We start from the raw sequence: 25535 nt of genomic DNA on the forward strand, positions 1-25535 counted from the left end.
CAGTTAAGTGGCTAACATATGGTAGACTCCTAATAAATGCTTAATGAATATACAAAGGTACCATCAAAAGTATTCATTTATTCAGACTCTCATTTCACAGAGGATTAGCCCTGTTGTGTTCATTCACCATACATGTATCATATTTCATCACTTTCAAGACATGTATTGCTCACCTTTCAACAATCCTGAAATTAGGTGGGACTTACTATCAATGTGATTTTTAAAGTATTGTTTCATTGAGGCGCATGGGTGGCTCAGTGGGTTAAGCATCTACTCTTGATTTTGGCTTGGGTCATGATCTCAATGTTTGTGAGTTTAACTCTCACGTCGGGCTCTGTGCTGAGAGCATGGAGCCTGCTTGGGATTCTCTCTTTCCCTTTCTCTCTACCCCTCCCTGCTCATGTGCTCTCTCTCAAAAATAAATGAATAAACATTTTCTTTAAAAAACAAATATTATTTCATAGACAATTTGCAGCATTTTCTTTTATAGTGGCAAAAGAGTATAATAGTAAGTTTTACATTGATGACATCTTTGAATGAGATACAGTATACTTTCTATATTTAGAAAATACATTATGAATATTAAGATGTGTCTCCCCTAAGGTTCCACTGGAAAAAGTCTACATAGGGTCACACAATTCAATAAATATTCATGGCTACAGTAATCATATGAAATTCACAACTGCTAATTTATAAATGTCAAAAACAATAGCTGACAAGTAATAATTTTATAAAAACTTGTGTATTTGTAAGGGTTTATTTCTCAAATTTTCAAGATTACTATTGAATGTTAAACATGTGTCTCCTATTTTTAAACTTAATGCAAAACACAACTGCATATAAAAATTATGGGCATATCTAAGCATTTATGTACTTAAAGGATTTTCCTATTTTAGTGTTTGAAATTAACCAAGGTTTAAATGGTCTAAGATATATGGAAATGACTAAACTGTAGGAACTCTGAGAGGTTACCAAAGAAACACTAATAAAACCTTATTGGAGAGATAAAATTAACAGTGGAATCAAAATAAAACTTTATGACAAAGATGGAAAGGAGGAAAAGGAGGAGGAGGGGGAGGGGAAGTGAAAGGGAAAACAGAAAGGGGAGGAAGAAGAATTGATAATAAAAAAATAAGACATCACTAGATTAAGAAAATATGACTCATCAACAAGGTATTACTTACACTAACAGCATAGAAAGGAATAAGTCTTAGAACTACATACAAGTTAAAGACATCAAATAAACACAGAAGTATATTTTTAAAATAATTATTGACATCTACTAGTTCTGAGAATGTTAAACCAGCTACACTGAGTTAAATCATATAGTCTTTTGCCATCTCTTAGCCTTTCTTCCATATTTTCTCACAGAATTTTAGCTGAGATGGAAGTTGGAAGAGGGTAGGAAAAACAAATGGAAAGCCATCTTTTCAACCAGTTGGTGATCTTGTCGGTCACTTACGCTCTTATCCTATGACTGCCTGGCCTCTGAGGAACTTTGCAAAGCGCAGTTACCCGCTCTGCCCTCCCCACACTTTCTTCTTTTCTGGGATCAGGAGCAGAGTCTGGAAGTACACAAGCCTCCCACCTTTCCATCTGGGCACACCCTTGCTCCCTACTTCTGACAACTAAACCCCAACGTGCCTTCCCACTTCCAGCAAAGAGGACAATATATCTCCCTTTTCTACTATATACTTTAGGAAAAATGACTTTAAAACGACCATTTGTCATCACTATAAAATAAAAGGGAATTTCACTTAACACTATAGCAAACACTGAACATAGAAAACAAGAACTCTTGACTTTCACAACCAATGTTATATCGAGATCTAAAAGACAAGGAAGAGGTAATGAGTAAGAAAGTACAGTGCATTTGTGGCTATGGTTTACAAAAAAAGTTGTTGTCTATTTCTAGTTATTTTCCCTTGATGTCCAGCTTCTGATTTTTTTTCTTAAGTTTGCAAGTGTTTACAATATTATAGACTTTTGTCATTTTGCCCTGCCTAGTGGAAAGGGAAAAATGAATGTCAGATCAAATTCATGTAGGTGACCTTAAGACTAAAATTTTTGTAAACGATAAAATCATCTTTAAGAGGATAATGACCGATTGTGTAATGGTGTGGGCTGCTTTTTCACATGAAATATTTTCAAGAAAGCCTTCTGGAAATGCTTGTGGCACAATGGATACAGGAAAGGATTGACAAAGGAATTGAACCACTGAAGCCAAAAGGTGATATTATACCAAATTGTTTGAAGACGGTGTTCTGGCTTCTGAGTTGAACGAATGATTGTAAGCAGAGAATATGGAGCCCAGCAAAAGGCAAAAACACCTAAGAGAATGGCCAGTGACTTGCCTAATTTCCTGGCTCTGAGCAGTTCAATGTGTTCCCTTTGGTGAAGACATAGGGAATCACAATGGGAGAGGGAAGCCATTTTGGAAGCAATTATATTGCTGTTCATCTGGGCTCTTAGAGAAAACAAGAGACTGCTCTTTCTTTCATGTCTTTTCAAAGGAACAGATGTTGCTCTTTCCTTCAGTTCAGGAAGAGATGTTCTTGAAAACCGTCCACCCCTGAATGAGCGTCCACTGTTACTGGGAGGAGCAGGAGAAGTGAGTCCAGGTTGGCTTTGCCACCGACTGAGATTACCACGCTTCCATAGCCTCCAGTAAATGTATATGTTGAAATAGGCCACTGAGAAGACTGGAACCAGAAATTCCAAGAATGATGTGATGGCGAGGATGTACCATTTGGAAAAGAATGCAGGTTCACATTCCTTTTTCTCCGAGACTCTGATACTGGTCTTATTCCAAGACTCTGAAACTAGAATTATTGGCCCATGCACTAAGAAGGCCAGCACCCAGACAGCCACCATCAGAGCCACGATCTTCAAGATCCCAGTGTGTTGAGCTCTGTAAGATACCTAAAAGAGAACAAATAAATTATTTCCATTGTAATGAACATAGGTTGGTTGCATAAGGCATATCATTGACCCTCAGGAATTTCAGGGATGTGCAAGAGGTAGGGAAGTTACCTAGCCTCACTAACTAGGTAAGCAATCTAAAAGGTCAACTACCCTGTATGAGACATAAACACATGAACCAAGAGTTTTTTGAGGGGACCTGGAACAGACAACCTCCTTAAGCTTCTTCCAGCTCATATGTTTGGTATTTCTCTGATTTCCATGAAACTGGAAAATACCTCCCTTTCCACTATTGCTCATGTACTATTTTCTCTGAGTTTCTAAGTCTCATGCTATGGTGTTTACTCATTTTTATTAAAAGGTGCAACAATGCCCAGCACTGTCTTTCTTTGATGGATTGTGCAGGATGGGAAGGGCTCACCAATTGGTTGGAGGTAAGAGAAAGCTGGCTCAAAAAAAAAAAAAAGTTATTTTTAAAAACTGCAGGGAAGTGGGCTTTTTTTTCCCTCCATGTTACTAGTATTTCTTAGGCTAAGCTAAAATACATATGGTGCTGACCACAAGTTCCCATATACAATATGCCTTTTTGTCTTCTGCTTCTCATGCCACTAATTAATACATCTCTTACATTAAATCTAATGATTATGAAGATGGTAACAATACCCAGATGGTCATAAAACTGCATTTAGTTTTTTAATTGCTCTGTCCGGCCTTTGTAATGATGCGATGCAATATGCTAGAAAGTGATCTCTTTTCTATTATGCATAAGGTCAAATGGGATAATGGACATCCAAGGGAATTGAGAAGATGATGCCCATCGCTTCATCTCTGGGTAGCATTTCTGACAGATAGCTCAGGGATTGCTTGAATCCAGGCCCAAGCCAGTTGCCGTGGCCTTCCTGACATCAATAAATGGCCCAGTCCTTCCTTACCCACAACAGAATCCGTTCATTTATTCAGAATATTGCCTCTTACCCTGCTTCCTTCCTTGCCCCAATAAGGCATCCAAACATTCTATCAATCACATTTCTTTTATGAGGCAGAGCAGCCTGTGGAACACACTGGTGTTAATACTGAGATGGGATCACAAAGCCCTTCTAAGTACCTTGCAGGTCGAGCTGTGTCCGCCAACAAGATACACTGAAGTCCTAATACCTGATGTCCACATGCAAGACCTCATTTGCAATGAGGGTCTTTGCAGGTATAATCAAGTTAAGATAAGGTCACATTCAGTTAGGGTGAGCCTCCCGGTAAGAGGCATACAGACACACAGGGAGAATACCACAGGACAATGGAGGCAAAGGCTGGAGTGATGCATCTACAAGTCAAGGATGCCAGGAAAGCCAAAATGGCCAGTCATACTAGAAGCTAAGAGAAAGGCATGGAACTGGCTGCCAGAAGCCTCAAAGAGGGCATTGCCCTGCATGCACTTGGATTTTGGACTTCAAGTCTCCAAATATTAAATTTATTCCAGAGAATAAGTTCTGTTGTTTTAAGACACCCAATGTGTTGTTCTTTATTCCAGCAGTCCTAGGAAACCAGCACGATATTGCTCATGGTCTTGATTTTCCTGCCATCTGCATTGAGTCTTCTTTTTCTAAGTTATTGTCAGATTGCCATTTCCCAGGCCCAGCCCATGACCGTGCCCTATCATACTTCTTCAAACTACAGCAAGAGCTCAGCTTCTCCACAACCACTTCCTGCAAGTTTCAGAGGTCTTCGAGGGCTTCCTGACTCACACAGCTATATTTGAACTATTAGCCAACAGAGGTACAAGAGCTGCCCAAGTGCCCCTCGTGAGCATCCATGTACTAGTGTTACGCAATCGACTCTGTGCTTTGTGCTAAGGACCTTGGATCCAGCTGGCCCAGCACTCGCCACACACAGCTTACATGGCCAGGGGAATTCTTCAGGGCCAGACTAGAAAACAAACCTACCTTCTGTCTCTGTGACTTCTTTTTCTCTTTTTTTTAAGTTTATTTATTTTGAGGGAGAGAAAGAGAAAGCTTACAAATGGGGAGGATACAGGGGTGGGATGGGGAGAGAATCCCAAGCAGGCTCCATACTGTCAGCACAGAGCCCAATGTGGGGATCAAACTCATGAACTATAAGATCATGACCCAAGCCGAAGTTGGACACTTAACCAAGTGAGCCACCCAGGCACCCCTGTCTCTGTGACTTTTACACACTTCTCCTAACTGCACAAGCTGTCCCATACCTTAGCACAAACCTGGGGTAGACCTAAGAGCTTAGAAGTACAGTGAAAGAATGTCCTAGTGAAAGTTAAGTAGGAACACCTAGTAAAGTCTAAAAAGGAAATATTAACCCTATTAACTAAAAATTGTTTTAGTATGTTCTTTTCTATGTTTTTTCATTAAAAAAAAAGTAGGGATACCTGGGTGGCTCAGTCAAGTAAGCATCCGACTCTTGATTTTGGCTCAGGTCATGATTTCATGGTTGGTGGGTTCAAGGCCCATGTTGGGCTCTGTGCTGACAGGGCAGAGCCTGCCTGGAATTCTCTGTCTCCCTCTCTATGCCCCTCCCCTGATCATGTTCTCTCTCTCTTTCTCTCTCTCTTTTTCACTCTCTCAAAAGTAAATAAACATTTTTTTATAAATCGTCATGACCCACCAAACTGACTTCATGATGTAATAGTGGGTCATAACCTGCAATTTGAAAAACATGAGCTTATAGGCATCGAAATTGTTCCTCCACGTTGATCTGCATTCTCTCCATAGTTTTTCCAGTACAAACTGCAGTGGACCCTGGATTCAATGAAGTACCCAAAGCCAAGTGTCTGGATGTCCCAACACATTCATTCTCCCCTTCTTCCTGGCAATATGGCAGCTCAGTTGGAGATCATGTTTCCCAGCTTTTCTTGCAGTGAGATGGGACCATGTGACTAAATGTCACCAGTGATATGTGAGTGGAAATGACTGTATGATTCTGTACAACTTGGTTAAGACAAAAATCCCTTGCCCTGGATTTCTGTCCCTTGCCTATCCTTTCTAGAACCTGGAGTGATAACAACCTGACTCTGACCATGCAGAGGAGAATAATGACCTAGAGCAGGAGTCAGCAAACTACTATCCATGAAACAAATGTGCCCCCCCCACCTGTTTGGATAAATAAAGTTTTACTGGAACACAATGAATAAATCGTTCTTTTTTTTTTTTTAACATATTATGTATGACTGTTTTTGTACCATAATGACAGGCTTGAGCAGTTGCAACAGAGACCATGGTCTTTTCTAGCAAAAGTTTGCTGACCCCTCCCCTAGAGGGTCCAGAGCCACACTGTTAGCCTGGCCCCTGGATGGGTTCCTGAAGCAGAGGCTCCCACCTTTCCTGGGCTGCTCTGTGACAGAAAAATCAATTTCTATCTTGTTCGAGCCTCATCTTTGTTCCCGCAGCTTATCCTTGCCTTATGCAATATGCCCTCCCAACTCTGTCTACTCCATGCTGCACAGACCCCCCCAAGGCAGAGCTGTCACTGTCCTCTCAACACCTCCGACACCACGCTTAGTCCATTGTACTGAACCCATTTGTTTCTGGATCTGTCTCCACATTAGATAATTATGCTCCTCAAAAGTGGAGACTCAGGGGGCGCCTGGTTGGCGGTTAAGTGTCTGACTCTTGGTTTTGGCTCAGGTCATGATCTCACGGCTTCACGGGTTTGGGCCCTGCATTGGTCTCTGTGCTGATGGCACAGACCTGCTTCGGATTCTCTTCCTCTATGTCTCTCTCTGCCCCTCCCCAACTTATGCTGTCTCTGTCTCTCTCAAATAAACCTAAAAAAAAAAAAAGTAGAGACTCTGCTAATCCATTTCTATATCCCAGCACTCAGCAAAATCCCTTGCACAGAGTAACATCCCCCAAAGATATGGGTCCTGGGACTCAAGAATAAAGAAAGTTGCCCATCTAGATCTCCTAGACATCAGATTACTGCCCCATATTTCTCTACTCTTTTCACCCTCTGTCTTTACTTGCATCTGCCCTTGTTCTATTGCTGATCAATTTATGTTAATGAGGCTATTCCGAATCCTGGGTCAACTCAGACTTTCTTGACATGGGTCCTACCTTGGCACTGGGAGTTGATTTTTCAGGTCGGTCTCACCATCTAACGTATAGCTCCCCTGTACACTGTATTTTTTCCTTTGGTCATTCAGAATTTCTTTTCTCATGACATTCAAAAGCATGGGCATCTTTCTACTTGCCCACTAGATCCCACCTGAGGAAAATATTCAGGTCTTAGTTTGTGTAAGGAATGAAACTGATAGGGGTGCCTGGATGGCTCAATTGGTTGAATGTTAGACTGTGGTCCAGGTCATGATCTCTCACAGTTCATGGGTTCAAGGCCCACATAAGGCTTTGGGCTGACACCATGGAACCTACTTCAGGCTCTCTGTCACTCTTTCTTGTTGCCCCTCCCCCACTCACACTCGCGCTCTCTCTCTCTCTCCCTCAAAAATAAATAAACATTTTTTTAAAAAAAGGAAAAAAAACCCTGATAAATATACTGTGACCCTCACATCCATCTACTATAGACTCAGTACATACCACCTCTAACAACTTGCCTTGGATTTTCTTTGATGCCTTCCAACTTCAGCATCACCTAGGGGAGAGACTTAGCCAAATCACACACAGAAATCGTTCACTAAGGGCCAATGAAAACATAGTGCCAGATAACTGAAGGATAATCAGGCTCCTCTTAGGTTTGCCAACCAAACAAAAAAATTACACTTAAAAAATTTTTGCTTGGGGACCTAAAATTTACAAGTACATAATATTTAAAGAGGGTAAATTAATGTTTTGACTTACAGCATTCGAGACTGACTGGTATCGATCGTAGCTGATGAGTACAATGTTATATACAGATGTCGTACACAACAGATAGTCAACAATGAGCCAAAACACACAGAGTTTACTTTCAGAGTTCCAACCATACAGCGTGTGAGGGATGTACAAAGGAATGGAGATCATACCTGTACAAGGAAAAAAGAAGGTTAAAAAAGAACAGCACATATCAATGAATGCCAGGAGACATAGGTATACAACACAATGACATATCTGACATGACCAAAAATGGCTTGATGATAATTTAGAAATTCATAGTGTTTCATCAACAAACTCAGGACTGATTTCTTACACGTTCTTTCAATACCATTTTCAGAACGGCTATCCTAAAGATCATGTGTTCCCTTATTGCTTTCCAAATGAAGCTCAGGTCCTGACCTGCATATCCAGCCACATAGAACACACGTTCTTCACGTTCATGATTCAGCCCAGACAAGATGGACCAGCCTTCCCCCAAACACAGTCTATAGTTTCATATCTCCTTTGCCTTTACCAACAGCATTCTTTCTTCCTAGAATACCCTCTTCTTTTCTGCTGAGAAGTCTACCTGCTTCTTATTCTTCACTTACTTTGGAAAAATGCCTTTCCCTGTGTCATGTTTCTTGGAACTTCCGTGGCAGAAAGGCCCCCTCTGTCACCTGTACCGTGCTGGCACTTTGCTCTTCACTCCCTCTCTCAGGTACAAATACATGCTACTTTGTATCTCTGTCATCTTTTAACTGGTTTCTCCTGGGGCCTGGGGCCATGTTTGTACACAGATCTTTGTATTTTTCACAGTACTTAGAGTTGCTCAATGGCTCACACATTTAACTTAGGTAACTTAATAACAGTTGATATGTATTGTGCAGTTATATACCAGACATTGTGCTATGTCTGCTGCATATATCACCTCATTAAACTTTCATAGAAGCTGTGTAAAGTAGAAACTATGCTGAGTTAGACAATAAAGAACCTATAGTGCAAGAGGGAGACATGATTGCCCAAGGCCTACTCAGCTAGTAAGTGGAAGATTGGCTTTGAAATTAGATATTGTGATTTCAAGACTCCTGACTGGGGCACCGGCTGGCTCAGCAGGTTAAGCATCTGACTTCAGCTCAGGTTTTGATCTCACAGTTTATGAGTTCGAGCCCCACATCGGGCTCTCTGCTGTTAGCATGGAGCCTGCTTCAAATGCACTGTCTTCCTCTCTATCACAAAGAACAATAGTGAAGGTAAAAAGAAAGGCCAAGGAAAGGGAAGGATCAAGGCAACCCTGCATCCTTCCAAAACAAGATGGAGTGAGGATATGATGGTGTGGTTTCAGCACCAGGAAAAAGGGATGTAGAACAGCATTCTATACCTAAGTTCACATACAAAGATGAGAGGAAAGGCATCATGGAGATGAAAGATATTTATTTACTTTTGAGAGAGAGAGTCAGCAGAGGAGGGGCAGAAAGAGGGGGAGACACAGAATCTGAAGCAGACTCCAGGCTCTGAGCTGTGACCACAGATCCCGATGTGGAGCTCAAACTCACAAACTGCGATATCATGATCTGAGCTAAAGTCGTATACTTAGCTGTCTGAACTACCCAGGCATCCCAGTCAGTTCTTATATGTAGTTCAAATTGCCTGCTTATTTCATGTTTCAATTATATTTTTATTTTTAGCTTCCCTATGGTGTCTTCCATCTCAAAGATGTGTGTTTGTGTGCAAGCATATGCATATATGCACCTGTGGTATAAAATAGGCAAATAAATAAGATAAATCAAAGTATCTTAGATAAATCACCTGAGATAAGTCAAAGCATCTTCAAAACAGAGACATATACTATATTTTGCCCCAGAGTTGTGGCTTCCAATATTCCCAACGTGAATATTTTACACACACACACACACACACACACACACACACACACACATACACATTTCCTCCACAGAAATGACAACAAAGAGTACAGTGCCAGTAATCATTTGCTTGACAGACACCACAGGAAAGCAGGGGGTGCCTTGGAGGGGGGGCCAGTCGGTCAAGCACCAACTTCGGCTCAGGTCATGATCTCATGGTTTGTGGGTTCTGCTGTTGGTGCAGAGCATGCTTGGGGTCCTCTCTCCCCCTCACTCTCTGCTCCTCCACTGTGCTCTCTCTCTCTCTCACTTTCTCTCTCTCTCTCACAAAAGTAAATAAACATCACACGTTAAAGGAAGGGTGTGAGTTCAGTAATCTTGTCCATACATTTTCTGAAATAGACAAAAGAGGAAGAGTGTGTTTGGGTGTGTTCCAAACTTCAGTTGCTGCTTGAAATAGCATTTTAAAAGAGGCCATAGTCTATTCCTTTGGCTCTAATGAAACCCCACTGTCCCCTTGCATTCTACACTGATGGTTTAGCACAAACTTCATGCTCAGAGCCTCCATCTTACCGAGTGGGGGAGACATTTGTGGCTCATTCCACAACTGAGGAATTGGAAATATTTCTAGGATAGACCCACTTTGAAGAGTTTCTGTAACTTCCACTCTGGAAGTATGTTTCTGGGTCAAACAGACTTGATAAGGAAAACTAAGAGCCAGTTTCTTGAAAGGAGTAAGAAGCCTTTGGCATGACACATTAAGGGGGGCCTGGGGAAACGGGGGCTGAGAGAAAGCAAACTATATTAAGAGCAGATGGCGAAGAAATAAAAACAAGGAGGTGAAGGAACAGGGGAAGGAAAGAAGGGAAGAAGAAGAAGGATGGGAGGAAAGGCCAGGCCACTTGCTCACTTGGAGCCTGCCCTTTATCTTTCCTGTCTCTCTTCCTGCTACTCCCTCCATCCCAGTTCCTCTGGCCTCAAAAACACCACATCCGCACCTCTCAGACCCCTGCACTTTCCTCAGCATGAAATGCTCTTCCCTCAGAAGCTACTTCTGTTGGCTCTGAAGTGTCCTGACCGGTGAGCCTGTAAGGACGCAGGTTTGAGACAATAGAAGGGCACACATTGTTCAAGGCAAGAGGGACCACCCTTGTAATACCCTTAACATTCCTAAGGGCAGGCCTATTGCTTAAGGCTAGTTACACCCTATGTGAGGGTCCTGGGTCCTGGGTCTACTCTGATTGGTTAACACTCTAAATATTGTAATTGGATAAACCTGCTGTCAATAATATTGTGTAATAATGATTGGATCACTGTACCTATGTCACAATTTCCTGTAACTCCCCCTTCCCAAACTCATAAAAGCCCTGCCCCACCTTTGTTCGGGGCTCTCAGCATGGGTCCACCACGCAGGTGAAGTCTATGAGCCCGAGCTTGGGCCCGGCCAGCCTAAACCCGTAATAAAGCCCTTTGCTTTTGCATGCGTGACTCGGTCTCCCTGGCGGTTTCTGGTTTTTGGGGACGATAAAGAAATCTTGGGTACAACAAGCCCTGCCCCTGACATCTAAATGACAACCTCCATCTCCAGCAGCCTTTCTCTCCCTCTTTACTGCTGTTGTTTGCACTAGCAATGACCACCTTCTAAAATGCTACATAATTTTATAGACTTATTTATATGTATTAAGTATCTACCCACTGCCCCTCCCCCAGTAAAAATGGAAGCATCATGGGGACAGGGAATTTTGTCCCTATTTTCACTGCCATGTCCCCAGCACCTTAAAGATGGCCTGCTTCAAAATAAACCTGTATTGGATGAATGGATGAGGATGGGGAAGCCCAGTTTGTGTGAACACTGCCACCAGTCTGGTATTGTCAGCTAAGAAGCTACATCTTCCATGAGAAAATGACAATCAAAATGAGGGTGGAGTGGGCAGGAAGCTAAAAGCCCCTGTGAATTCTTTGGGCCAATAGAAGAAATGGTGGTAACAGTGAGGGCCTAGAGGGTGTTATGGACTGAATAATTGGGTTGTCCCCAAATTCATTTGTTGAAGCTCTAACCCCCAGGGTCACTACATTTGGAGAAGGGCCTACAAAAAGGTTAAGTTAAATGAGATTATAAGGATGGAGCTCTAATTCAACAGGATTAGTGTCCTTCTAGGAAGAAACACCAGAGAAGGGTGCCTGGATGGCTTAGTCAAATGTGTGTCCAACTTTGGCTCAGGTCATGATCTCATAGTTCATGAGGTCAAGCCCTGCATCGGGCTCATTGCTATCAGGGTGGAGCCTGCTTCAGATCCTCTGTCTCCCTCTTTCTCTGTTCCTCCCCTCCTCAAAAATAAATAATCGTTAAAAAAAGAAAGGGCATGTGAGAGTGCACGAAGAAGGCAGCCATCTACAAATCAGGACAAGAGTATTCACCAGGAGCCCAGTCATCAGGCACCGTGATCTGGTACTTGCCAGCCTCCAGAACCTTAAGAAAGTCAATTGCTCTTAAGTCACCCAGACTAGGGAATTGTGTTCTGGCAGCCCGAGCTAACTCAAAAGAAAAGAGAAGAGTCCTGAACTGAAACATGAAGGGACTAAAAATCAACCGTACCCTCCTGAAAATGTGGTTCAGACTCTGTCAGCCCCAACCACCTTTGGTCCTTGCAAATCCTGCCTGGGCCATCTGTCACATGGTCATGTGGGCCATAAATGCCCACACAAGTGCAGATGTGAAGAAAGTGCCCACAAAAGGAAACATTAGTCATATGATACCATTTTTATAGATGCCTCTATATATGTATATATTGATGGTGCTTTGTTTCTGGAATAGTGTGCAGATGAAATATATTTCTAGCAATGTAGCTGGTACTGGAATTTTTCCTCAATAAATCTTTGCTTTCCAACATGACATTCAGCCTAGGAAGTTATCCGGGTGCTATGAATTTAAATTTTCAACTGGAGGCCATTTTCGAAATCTGTAAGAAAAGGGCATTCAACCAAAAGCCCATAAATACCTAGTACATGAGACACTCCAAGCCACTGCCACATGGCTCTGGAGCTCGAGGTCTCCTGACCACACGTCCTAAGAATGGCTGCCTTACAACTACGTGAGTTCTGCCCTGGCTCAACACAACTGTCATGAGCCCACAGGCTCAGAGCCAAAAAGCCCACTTCTGAGTATGGCTAAGGAAAAAGAATAGCCTCGACACAAAACTCCAATTTTGTTCTCATCAGAGAATGTTCTACAGAAGGTTCTAATCCTCCTGCCATCATGGCAGATGCTGTCAAATAAGTGGACCTCTGGATGAAGCTGACAAGGGGGATGGGAAATGTGAAGGAGACTGGCCAATTAACAGATTCTGGCTTGTACCCAGTTCTCTCATCAGCAGCAACGCCATTTTTTTCCCAGCCACCTGCCAACAGAGGGGAACTCCCAGAACTGCTTAATAACTACATCAATGGGGACAAGTGCCCAAGACAATCCACGCATTTATACTGTGGTGCCCAAGCCCATGATGGTGGGAGTGCCACGATGCCTCCATTGGGCCACACAAGGAAACACTCTGTTCTTATCTAGAACCATCTATGTTCAAAAACTTCAGGACTTAGGCTCTCTCGATTGGGTATAGCTTTACTCCCATTCCTCCCTACCACCATTCCCTTTTAGGTAGTCAAAATACATAGTCAACTTTAAGTACTAAGTATTATCTAGATGGTGTACAGTTCTGTAAAGAAGAAAAAGATGATTAAGTATATTTATAGCAGAATATTCTCTCTGTTCACAGAAATATATTCGTATGGTTATATGTGTTTCTGTGATTATAAAGAATGATGACCTGGAATGATCTATGTCATGCTGTTAATGCGGGTTACCCGGAGAGGCAGAACTGAGGAGAGAAATGGGGAAACTGCTGCCTTTTTTCAATACTTTCATATTGGTTTGCTAGCTTCATCTGTGACCCAGTCATTTCTATGCTGTGAAGAATCATAAATGTTTCCTCCAGAACATTCATCAGGACAATATCTGAAGTATAAGCTGCCTTCCCAAATGCCTCCTATTCCTATTAATCGTGCCATACTTTTCTTGTCCCCCAAACTCAATCTTTAACTATTTTTCTTTCTCCTGCCCAACCCCACTCTTGCAACTCTGCCTCCCGAACTTCCTTTCCACCCTCCTCACCGTAGCTCAGAGCCTTCCCATGTGACTTGTGCTTAGCTGTGGGATTGTTTTTGAAACCAACCTGTCCTGTTCCAGATTCTCCCACCTGCTCCATCTCTGCTCATGCCTCTGAGGTAAAGCTTCATTTAATCCAGTCACTCAATTGTTTTAAAAATCTAGATGTCCACACTAGCCTCCAATCCAGACACACTAGAGCCTTCACTATATTCCGACTATTCCAACTTCATCCCCTACTGATCCTGTATAGCCACTTTCACACCAGCCAGCCCACAGCTCACACTTAGGAAGACATACATAATTATTTTCTACCAACATGTCTTCTTGAAATACTCCTCCCCTCTCCATCTCTGCCTATGGAAATTCCACCCATCTTTTGAAGTTCACTTCAGATACTACCACTCACAAACCCTAAGTGCTCGCTCTCTCTCTCCTCTGAGCACCCACAGCACTTGATAGGTCTCTGGTTCTCACAACACTCTATACTGCTACAGTCACTGGTGAACATCTCTTATCCATTCTCCTACTTTGAAACCTTATTAAAGGGACTCAGTCTTCTATAGATCTCCTCATTAGCTAATCATACTTGAGTAGCTAACAGTCCTTACACATGGGTAGGTAACCTACTGACATTCGTGACCTTGGCTGGAGTTGACACATAACTGCAGAGAAATCAAAAGACAAGAGGACTAACATTTGTTGAGCAACTCTATGTTCTAGGCAATAACTTAAATATTTTGTGAGTTTCGTTTCACTGTGACATATACAAAAGCATTTATGTAGCTACAGACAAGATAAGTTAAATTATACTAGAAGCTCCTATAAACAATATCATCAGCTAACTTTTCTACACATACATATAAGCCTAAACATCCAAGGAAGATAGCTCTAGAAACAAGTAAGTCTTAGATTAAAACAATTTTAGAACTATTCTGGACTCATTTTTATTCTATAAAAAGAAAAATTCTCCTACAAAACTGACCTACATATATACATACATATATATACACTACTCCCCTAAGGTGCCATATAGCCTCCCCAGAACTTTAGACCTTAAACTTCTTGTTTTTAAAATCCCTAATTCTATACAGTCTCTTGAAATAACAGCAGCTTATTATAAGGTTCTAGAAATAAATTATAATTAGAAAAGATTATCTGAAATAAAGATATGTGACTTACCAACAAAGAAGTCAGCAATGGCCAAGTTAAGGAAAAAGTAATTACTTCTATGTCTAAGCTTTTTGTCCACCACAAAAGCTAAAATAACCACAGCATTTCCTAGCATTATAGCAAAAGCTAGTAAGCACATTAAAAATGCTGCAAAAATGTGAGTGCTTGGTAGGAAATCAATTGTGCTATTAGTAGTAGCTGACATCACACCAAATGATGAAGGTGCCGAGTAGAGCAAACTAATCCAGCAAGACAATTCTGACAAGTATGTTTCCAATCGGATACCTACAATATATAGTCTGCTACTCATAACAATATTTCTCAAAATCTAATGCTGATCTCACTGTATTTCCTGGTTCTTGATAAAGCAATCTTGTGATAACAGTTTCCCTTTAACCGACACTGAACAAGTATTTTCCGAAAGACTGTGAAAGGTTTTATTGTAAACATTTGAATGTGATTCAACCATCTCCCCTTAATAGAACAATAGTATATCATATGTATGAAGTACAATTGATTCACTGTAAATAAGAAATTGGGCTCCCATGAGATTATTTTTTTTTTAACTAATATAGAACTAGTTACAGATTCCCTTCTGACCATGATGGAAAAACGGGGGCTGATTTCACCATCCTATCTGACAGAGCCAAAACATGGGCAAAATGTATGAAACAATGGTTTGCAAGGCACTGGACATCAGGCAACGGAGAACAGTGATTCCTGAGAAAAGGTGGGGAAAGTGAAGTGAGCTCTGCAGTTGGCCCAGCTTACTGTCTTTTGAGAGTTTCTAGGTACAGAGCGGAGAGTAGACATTGAGAAGGAGCCCCCAGAAGATCCTCTGAGATGGGGGGGATGAAGATGAGAGAGTATCAGATAGGACTCCACACAGCTGCTCTGCAATATTTGGTTTTTTAAAATATATTTATTTATTTTAAGACAGAGGAAGAGAGAATGAGCAGATGAGGGGCAGAGAGAGAGGGGTACAGAGGATCTGAAGCAGGTTCCATGCTGACAGCAGCAAGCCTGATGTGGGGCTCAAATTCACAAACTGTGAGATCATGACCTGAGCCAAAGTCAGACATCTAATGACTGAGACACCCGGGTGCCCCAATATATATATTTTAACTGCATATCAGCTAGAAGTCTTATATACAGATGGTGCTTGTGATTTAAAAAAAAATGTATCTGATAAAAATCAGATTTCATTGTGAGATTTGACTTAAAATATGGTTGATTTATTTTTCATTCATAGCATGCAAATTAATCATAATGATCTTTTTTAAAAATCTGAATGATGTTTCCCATCACTCTACTTAATCTTTATTCTTCTTTGCATCCACTCATTATTAATTCACTACCAATAGGCATTAGGACTTTTTACATTCTTCCACAATTACAAAGTCCCTTTCAAAAGGGACTACCCAGTTTAAAAAAATTTGTTTTAATGTTTATTCATTTTTGAGAGAGAAAGAGACAGAGCATGAGCAGAGGAGGGGCAGAGAGAGAGGTAGACACAGAATCCAAAGCAGGTTCCAAGCTCCGAGCTATCAGCACAGAGCCCGATGTGGGGCTTGAACCCACAAACTATGAGCTCATGACCTGAGCCAAAGTCAGACACTTAACTGACTGAGCCATCCAGGCGCCCCCAAACTAGCCAGTTTTTATGTTTATTCAACTTTCAAGGCCTTTCTATTGAAAAAGCAATGCGGCACTAGTTTAACGTAATTTCTTAATTCCAGTCTCTAAATTGGAGACTCTAGAGACATTCAGTGTGAATGGGGAAAGAAAGAAAGGCTGATAAATATACCACTGACTCTGTCTGTAGTAGAAGATAAGGTATAAAAGTAAATAAGATGACTATAAGCAATAGAGATAAGATTGTAGAGGGGCTGTGAGTGGGTTGACTCAGAAGATAAACAGAGCATGGACAGAGTATGTAATCTGGACTGGTTTTTTGTTTGTTTGTTTTGTAATTTCATGTGGAAAGAGAAAGCAATCCAACAGACTTAGAGAGCTTGCCTTGTGGCTTGGAGGTTGTAGACTGCCAGATAGGTAATATTTGAGAAAAAGAATAATGATGTTTTACCCAGATTTTAATATCACCCCCTAAAACCAGAGATTACCTGGGAGACCGAAGCACGCATGTAAAAGCAAAGGGCTTTATTACGAATTTAGGCCCAGCCAGCCTAAACTCGGGCTCACAGACTTACTGGCTCCACGTGGAGTGAGCCCCAAACATGGTGGGGTAGGGCCTTTTATGAGTTTGGGAAGGGGGACTTACAGGAAATTGTGACACAGGTACAGGGGTCCAATCAATATAGCATCACATCATTGACAGTAACTTTAACCAATTACAGAGTGGACCCAGAACCCTCCAGTAGGGCGTGACTAGGACCCTCAGGTAGGGCGTGACTAGTCTTAACCTCCATCTTTAGGCCCGCCCCCAGGAATGTTAATGGTATTAGCTGGCCTTCAAGATCAGAGGGGAAACCCGAATCAAATCTGCATCCTTACAATGACAAACCATGTTAGGTGGAAATTTCATCCTCTTACCTTGTGGGAACAGAGAGTTGACTAGGCGCATAGCTCAGAGTTCCAATCTAGGTACTGTTTAAATTTATTTAAATTTACTGGTGTCGAGTTGCTGTAACTTGTGTGGCAGGCCCTTTCCCTTTCTATCCTGATGCATGTCCAAAAATTCTTTTTTAAGTATTTATGATACTTTAAAAATTCAAGTTATGTAAATAAAAATAAATACATATAAATAAATCCTATTAGCTATCATTAGTACTCTTCACAGGCGACTTCACCTTCTGGTAGAACCTATTCCCAGAGATTGTTTTATATTCATGGACTTTAACATTCAAAAAGTTATGATTAAACCCTCAAAAAATTTTTAATGTTTATTCATTTTTCAGAAGGGCAGAGACAGAGTGTGAGTGGAGGACAGGCAGAGAGATGGAAACACAGAATCCGAATCAGGCTCCAGGCTCAGAGCTGTCAGCACAGAGTCTGATGCAGGGTTTGAACTCACGAACTATGATTATCTCAAGACCCGAGCCTAAGTCGAACACTCAACCCACTGAGCCACCAAGGTGCCCCATGATTAAACCCTTTTAATCAAGATTGTTAAACATCTAGAGACTTTTATATATTAATTAGCAATTTGCTATTAAATAATGAATTTAGATAACATCTTTTAGTGGATTATGACCAGTGATTCAAGGTCTTTTGACCTTATTCAGATCCTTTAACTTAATTCATTAATTATGCCTATATAGCTAAGAACAGAAATAAACATCACCTCGCCTCATCTGGTGACTGTTAAAGATTCATCTTGTGAGGCTCCTGGGTGGCTCAGTCAGTTAAGCATCCAACTCTTGATTTGAGCTCAGGTCTTATAGTTCTTGGGATAGAGCCCCATGGCAGGGGCTTAGAATTCTCTCTCTCCCTCTCCCTCTGCCCCTCCTGTGCTCGTCTATGTGCACTCTCTCTCCAAATAAATAAGCTAAAAAAAAAAAAAAAAGATTCATCTTGCTAATGTCAAGAGAGACACAGTAAGAGACTTAACCTTATTGAGCAGAATTCCGCTGGTCTCCAACACATCCCATCTCCTTTAACAAACAAGGGACTAAAACCATTACCATGCAGAGCCTTTCTAGCAGGTTTACATTTAGGGATGAAGAGGAAGTATAAGGACCAGACTCTTTTCTTCCTGAGAGTATTTTGCATTTTCAATTGCACTGTTTATTGTTGAGTTTTAAGACCTCTTTATAGGGGCATCTGGGTGGCTTAGTCAGTTCAGTGTCTGACTTCAGCTCAGGTCATGATCCCACAGTTTGTGAGTTTGAGCCCTATGTCATGCTTGGAGACTACTTCAGACTCTGTGTCTCCCTCTTTCTCTTTGCCCTTTCCTTTCTTTTATATATTCTGGATACTAGGCCTTTATCAGATATAATTTGCAAATATTTACTCACATTCTGTTTGTCTTTTTTCACTTTCTTAATAATGTCTTTAGAAGCACAGAAGTTTTTAATGTTGATGAAATCCAATTTATTTTTTTTAATTGCTTACACTCATTGTGTCACAGCTAAGAAACCATGATCTAATCCAAGGTCGTGAAGATTTACTATTATGTTTTCTTCTGTGAGTTTTATAGTTTTAGCTTTATATTTAGGTCTTTGATACATTTGAGCTAACTTTCATATATGGTGTGAGGTAAGGGTGCAACTTCTTTGTTTTGCAGGTGGATATCAAGTTGACACTATTTGTTGGAAAAGCTACTTTTTAACCCATTGACTTGCCTTAAAATCCTTGTAGAATATTACCTGACTATAAAGGTATGTGTTTATTTCTTTATTCTCAGTTCTAGTCTATTGATCTTTGTGTCTATTCCTATGCCAGTACCATATTCTCCTTTATTTTCTATTCAATTTAAAATACCTTTGTATCTTAAACATCAAATAAAGTATATTTCAAGCTTGTGAGATAGAAATTTATGGTTTAAGATATAAAATCATTTAAACTTAAGACATAAAATCATTAGGGAAGCCAATATTAAAAAGAAAACTGACCAGCACTTAAGATCAATATAAAATCACATTTTAGCATTCAAACAATATACATTTATTTAAGCTCTTATAAAACATACTTTTAAAATAGCACAACAGCATAGTTGGCAGCTGACAAACCTGAACAGCATGATTTTTCAGTCTTAAACATAGAATTCCATTTAAAATCTGGTCATTATGATTATATTTAAATAAGGTGGGTAACATATAAACATCATCTTAGAACTTCTGGTTCTAACTGTTAGGAACTTGGAATTCACCACCCCATTCTAATAAGTAAAAAGCTGAACACAATGAAAAATCAACTCTTCTTGGATCCATAAGAGAGGGAGGGACACAGAGCAAGCTAGTGTCCCCAAGACTAGAAAGACAGCTGGGCAAATACACAGAGTTATGAGTTATCAAAGCAGCAAGTGTGCAAACAGAAAACACTAATGAATTGGTGCCAGGGTAGGAAACCGTAAACTGTAATTGATGAATCACTAGAGGATTAGGGCAGTTAATTTAGAGTTTAAAATTCCAGGAGGACCCAGTCATAGGGAGGGCCCCATGATATGATAAGATTTGTTTACAAGAGTTTGACCAAGTTCCGAGTGTAAATATCAGAAAAATCCCCATACTTCCACCAGGGGGAGAGAAACAGAAACCATTTTGAAGTATGCCAGAGCACTTTTTTTTATATATATAATGTTTATTTACTTTTGAGAGACAGGGAGAAACAGAGACAACAGGGGAGGGGCAGAGAGAGAGGGATACACAGAATCCCACATAGACTCCAGGCTCTGAGCTGTTGGCACAGAGCCTGATGTGGGGCTTGAACCCACAAACTGCGAGATCATGACCTGAGCTGAAGTTGGTGCTCAACCAACAGGGCCACCCAGGTGCCCCATAGCACTCTGTTCTTAACAAGGCCTGTCCTCAGGGTAAACTAGTTAACCAGAGCCTAACCCGCTGGGATTAGATCAGAGCCTAACAGATCTAGAAGAAAAGAAACACCCAACACCAACCCACTCTAGCCATCTTGTCCTACCTAATGGAGGAGACTAAGAAATACTTTTACAGTTCAGTCCAGAGGCATGACCTCACTAAAAGACTGAGAAGTAATCATAGGACTATAGAATGCTTCCCCTCTCCTGACACCTCATTGCCATGTCACTAAAGGCCTATTTGAAGCAGTTCTTTTAACCAGTACATCATGTCTGGCTATCAGGAAAAAAAATTACAAGATATACCAAAAGACAAAAAACATAATAATAACTTGAGCAAGCATCAGAACCAGAAATGGCAGAGATGTTGGAATTATCAGACTGGGAATTTTAAACAACTATGATGAATATGAGAAGGGCTCTGATGGATAATGCAGACAGTATGCAAGAACAAATGGGCAAACACTAACTTAAAAAGATGTATGTACCTCCAGGTTCATTGCAGCATTATATACAATTGCCAAGATATGGACACAACCTAGGTGTCTGCTGATGGATGAATCAAAAAGAAAATGTGGTTTATAAACATACGTACAATGGAATATCATTCAGAATGAAATCTTACCATTGGTGACATTATGTATGGACCTGGAGGGCATTATGTCAAGTGAAATAAATCAGACACAGAAGGACAAATACTGTATGCTTTCACTAAGACAAAACAAAATAACAAGAAAAGCCAAGTTCATAGATACAGAGGACAGATAGGTGGTTCCTGAGGTGGGGGCTTGGAGGGTGTGGCCAAAATGGGTAAAGGAAGTCAAAAGGTACAATATTCCAGTTATGTAAGTCATGAGGATGAATGTACAGCATGGTGACTCTAGTTAATAATATCTGAAATTTGCTAAGAGTGTAAATCTTAAGTTATCATCAGAAGAAAAAAGTACTTATGGTAGTATATATTAACTCAACTTAATATATATTAACTCAACTTACCTGATCATTTTGCAATATATACAAATTTCAAATCATTATGTTGTACACCTGAAACTAACATAATGTTACATGTCAATTATACTGCAATTAAGAAAGAAAGAAAGAAAGAAAGAAAGAAAGAAAGAAAGAAAGAAAGAAAAGAAAGAAAAAGAAAAGAACAAATGAGCAATATAAGCAGAGAGGTGGAAATTCTAAGAAAGAGCCAAAAATAAATGCCAGAGATAAAAAAAGAAACACTGTGAGAAAATTGGGCTTGTTAGTAAACTGGACATGACTGAAAAAAGAATCTCTGAGCTAAAGGTTATGTCAATAGAATCCTAGAAAACCAAAAGCAAAAAGAACAATGACTGAAAGAAAGAAAAGAATAGCCAAGGCCTGTGGGCTGACTACAAATGATGTAACATATGCACAGTGAGAATTCCAGAAGGAGAAGAGAGAAAGGAATGGAAGAAATATTTGAAACACCAATGAATGAAAATTTCCCCAAATGTCAGACACTAAACTATAGATCCAGGAATCTTAGAGAACACCAAGCTGGATAAATACCCAAAAGACGACACCTAAGCATATTATTTCAAACTTACAGAAAATGAAAGGTAAAGAAAAAAACCCAGATAGAATTTCAGAGGAAAAAACCACCTTACCTATAAAAGAATGAAGGCAAGAATTCCATCCAACTTCCCAGAAACTGTGCCAGCAAGACAAGAGTGAAATATTTTAGTGTTGAGAGAAAAACCCACCAACCTAGAATCCTGTACCCTGCAAAATTATCCTTCAAAAGTGAAGGAGAAATAGACTTTCTCACATAAGCAAAAATTTAGGGAATTTGTTGCCAGTAGACCTGCCTTGAAAGACATATTAAAAGTTTCTTAGAGAGAAAGAAAGAGGTCAGAAATTTGAATTTACAAAAGTGAAGGAAGAGCACTGAAGAAGACGCTGGGAGCTTGCATGCCAAAGAAAGCAAAAGTGAAGGCAATGAAAGAAAAGCCTTTTATTTTTTTAATTCTTTTTTTTTTAATGTTTATTTACATTGAGAGAGAGAGCAAAAAAAAAGTGGAGGAATGGCATAGAAAGAGAGGGAGAGAGAATCCCAAGCAGGCTCCATGCAGACAGCACAGAGCCCAACACAGGGCTTGACCTCATGACCTGTGTAGTCAAGACCTAAGCCAAAATCAAAAGTGGGGCACTTAACTGACCAAGCCACCCAGGTACCCCATATTTTTCTAATTCTTAATTTATCTAACAGATAATAGTTTGTTTTAAAAAATACTCATAATATATTTGATTATACACATTTATGTAGATATCATATCCATTCTTACATATGCTTATTTATAAATGAAATGAATGATAGCAATGACATTAGGGACAGATGGGAGGAATTAGGATTATTTTGTTACTATAGAGAACGAATACTACCCCTGGGAATATGAAATAATAGACTGTTATATGAAAGTGGACTTGGATTAGCTGTAGATGTATATTGTAAACACAGTTTTATGACTTAGTAGTTTCAATGAGTCATAGACTTCATTATCAGTAGATAGGTGCTGTACAATCATATTAGCAAAGCCAAATTTAGTTTTTCCAGTCCCTTAAAAGCCAAAAGAAATTCAAATTATTAAAAATAAAAACAAAGAAAACCCATGCTTTCTCCAGTTATTTGTTCATCTTGATCAGGATACATAACTAATTTGCAAACTAATAAGTCAAATGAAACAACATTAATTAAAGTTAAAAATAATTCTTAAAAATTGTCATATGCCAATGAAATTCTGTGATATTCCCATTTTGGAAACAATGGCATACATTTCTTATCCCTGTGTTGAGGGATGGCAAACGTGTATCACAGGCAACTCACAAAAGCGTAGGAATAGGAATACCAAAGAAAAAGAAAGAAATTTCAAGAGGTATATTTATGAGAGTATCAGAATATGGATCTGTGCCAATGGCTCATCCTGTTATCCAATCCATCAGTAGATTCTTAAATTTGCTTCCTAAATGTCTTTCAAATTCATCTACATAGTTTCATCTCCATGCCATTGACCTAATCCACACTACCATTATCTCTTTATTACTACAATAGCCTCTTAAATGTTTTCTTTCCATTATTCACTCTTGTTGATTTTCAATCCATTTTCTACAGAGCAACTAGGGTTCTCTTCCTAAAAGACATATCTGATTGAGTCACTCTTCTGCTTAAAATCCTTTTGTTGTTTCACATTGTTCTTTTTAAGATCTTATCAGGGTCTACAAGATTCTACCTGAATGACTCATTTTGCCTACCTCTTCTGTTTCATCTCATAAGATTGTTTCTCTAGTCCCCTGTACCCCAGCCACACTGACCTTTCATTTCCTTTAAGCAAAAGTTCTCAATAAATTTATAGTAAAACAAGTAACTATAAGGGGTAAATCCTTCTACTAATGCAATTCCCCAGAATGCTTATTTCAGTTGGTAATTTTTTCTCACGATGATCAGCCCTATCCATGCCTTTGGACAACTTCCACCAGCTACTCCCACTGGAGCTTTCTTCCTGCTTTCCACATCACCTTACAACAGTTAGAACAACATCAAGGCTACCCTATACCATATAGGGTCCTATTAGTATTTCTTTAAATTGTGGCAAAAGACACATAACTTAAGATTTGCTATGTTAACCATTTTAAGTGTGCCATTTGGTAGGGTTAAGTATATTCACATTGTTGTACAACCAATCTCCAGAACTCTTCATTGTGCAAAACTCTACTCCCATTACCAACAATTTCCCCTTTCCCTCTCTTCTCAGCCCCTGGTAACCACCATTCTACTTTGTGTCTCTATGAATTCAATGACTGGAGGTACCTCATATAAGTAGAATCATACAGTAATTATCCTTTTGTGACTGGCTTATTTCACTCACTTAGCATAGTGTCCTCAAGCTTTATCCATGTTATAGCAGGTGTTAGAACTGCCTTCCTTTCTAAGGATGAATAATATACCATTGAATGTATATAACACATTTTGTGTGTCTATTTATCTGTTGATGGACACTTGGATTGCTTTTATGTTTTGGCTTTTGTAACTAATGCTCCTGTGATTATAGATGTACATGTATTTCTTCAAGACCTTGCTTTTAGTTCCTTGAGGTATAGACCCAGAATTTGAATTGGGGTACATATGGTAATGCAGTTTTAATTTTTTTAGGAATCACTATACTGTTTTCCCTAGTGGCTGTACCATTTTACATTCCTACCAGCACTGCATAAGGGTTCCAATAATTTCACACCTTTGCCAATACTTGTTATTTCATGGGGTTTAAGCAGTCATCTTAATGGGTATGATGAGATTTCTCATTATGGTTTTGATTTGCATTTCCCTAATGATTAATGATGTTGAGCATCTGTTCATGTGCCATTTGTATATATTCTTTGGATATATATCTATTCAAGTACTTTGCTCCCTGTAATAAAAAACAGATTAACAAAAGAAAAACAAGCAGAAGTTTATTTAACACGTACGCCTCATGCATGCGTGGGAGATACCCACAAAAAATAAGTAAAACTCCTGAGATGATCCAAGCTGCTACCCTAAATACCATCTTCAGCTACAGACAAATGAAAGATGTTGGGGGGAGAGAGGAGAGGAGGTAATTTACGGGAAGGTGAGAGGAGGAAATGATTGGTAAGCAAAGGTTGCCCTTTGCAAGGCAGACAGGCAGATAAGACTCAGGTGAAAAAGTTGTATATGGTAATAGCTCTCTTCCTGGTGTAGGCCCCCTTTCTAAAGTAAATTTTCTTTATAAATGTAGATTTCCATTACAGAAAGGTAACTTTTACTCAGTTTTCAGAACTTCTGCTATGTCTGCAGTTTCTTTAAATAATTAGCTCAAACAAATCCTTATGCCAAAGACGCATACTTTAGGGTGGCATATTCAGCCACCCTTCAGTGCAAGTATCTTACTGATTTCAGATCAAACTCATTTCACTTCTTTTACAAGAAACATTAAGCTCCCCCTTTGTGTGAAACTTCAGTGGCATTTCACATATGATCTCATTTCATTCAACCCTCCAAAAGTCCTATGAGGAAGGATTATTAGTCCCATTTTAAAGATGAGAAATATAAAGCTCAA

The 25535-nt window shown here is 39.9% G+C and overlaps 1 protein-coding gene across 2 annotated transcripts; it reads right to left on the bottom strand.

Moving 5' to 3' along the window:
* Positions 1-438: 438 nt before the first annotated feature.
* On the bottom strand, positions 439-19652 carry HRH4 (histamine receptor H4). Of its 2 annotated transcripts, none has more exons than XM_029922321.1 (3): positions 19585-19652; positions 7743-7906; positions 439-2922 (listed from the first exon to the last, which is right to left on the bottom strand). In XM_029922321.1, exons 1-3 carry the CDS (start codon positions 19604-19606, stop codon positions 2089-2091), a joined length of 1020 nt encoding a protein of 339 aa, XP_029778181.1. In that variant the 5' UTR covers positions 19607-19652; the 3' UTR covers positions 439-2088. The 2 variants fall into 2 exon arrangements, with proteins under 2 accessions (XP_029778181.1, XP_029778180.1); XM_029922320.1 differs by lacking the exon at positions 19585-19652 and adding an exon at positions 14943-15138.
* Positions 19653-25535: the final 5883 nt, after the last annotated feature.

Source organism: Suricata suricatta, chromosome 14 (genome assembly GCF_006229205.1).
Source record: "Suricata suricatta isolate VVHF042 chromosome 14, meerkat_22Aug2017_6uvM2_HiC, whole genome shotgun sequence".
NCBI lineage: Eukaryota > Metazoa > Chordata > Mammalia > Carnivora > Herpestidae > Suricata > Suricata suricatta.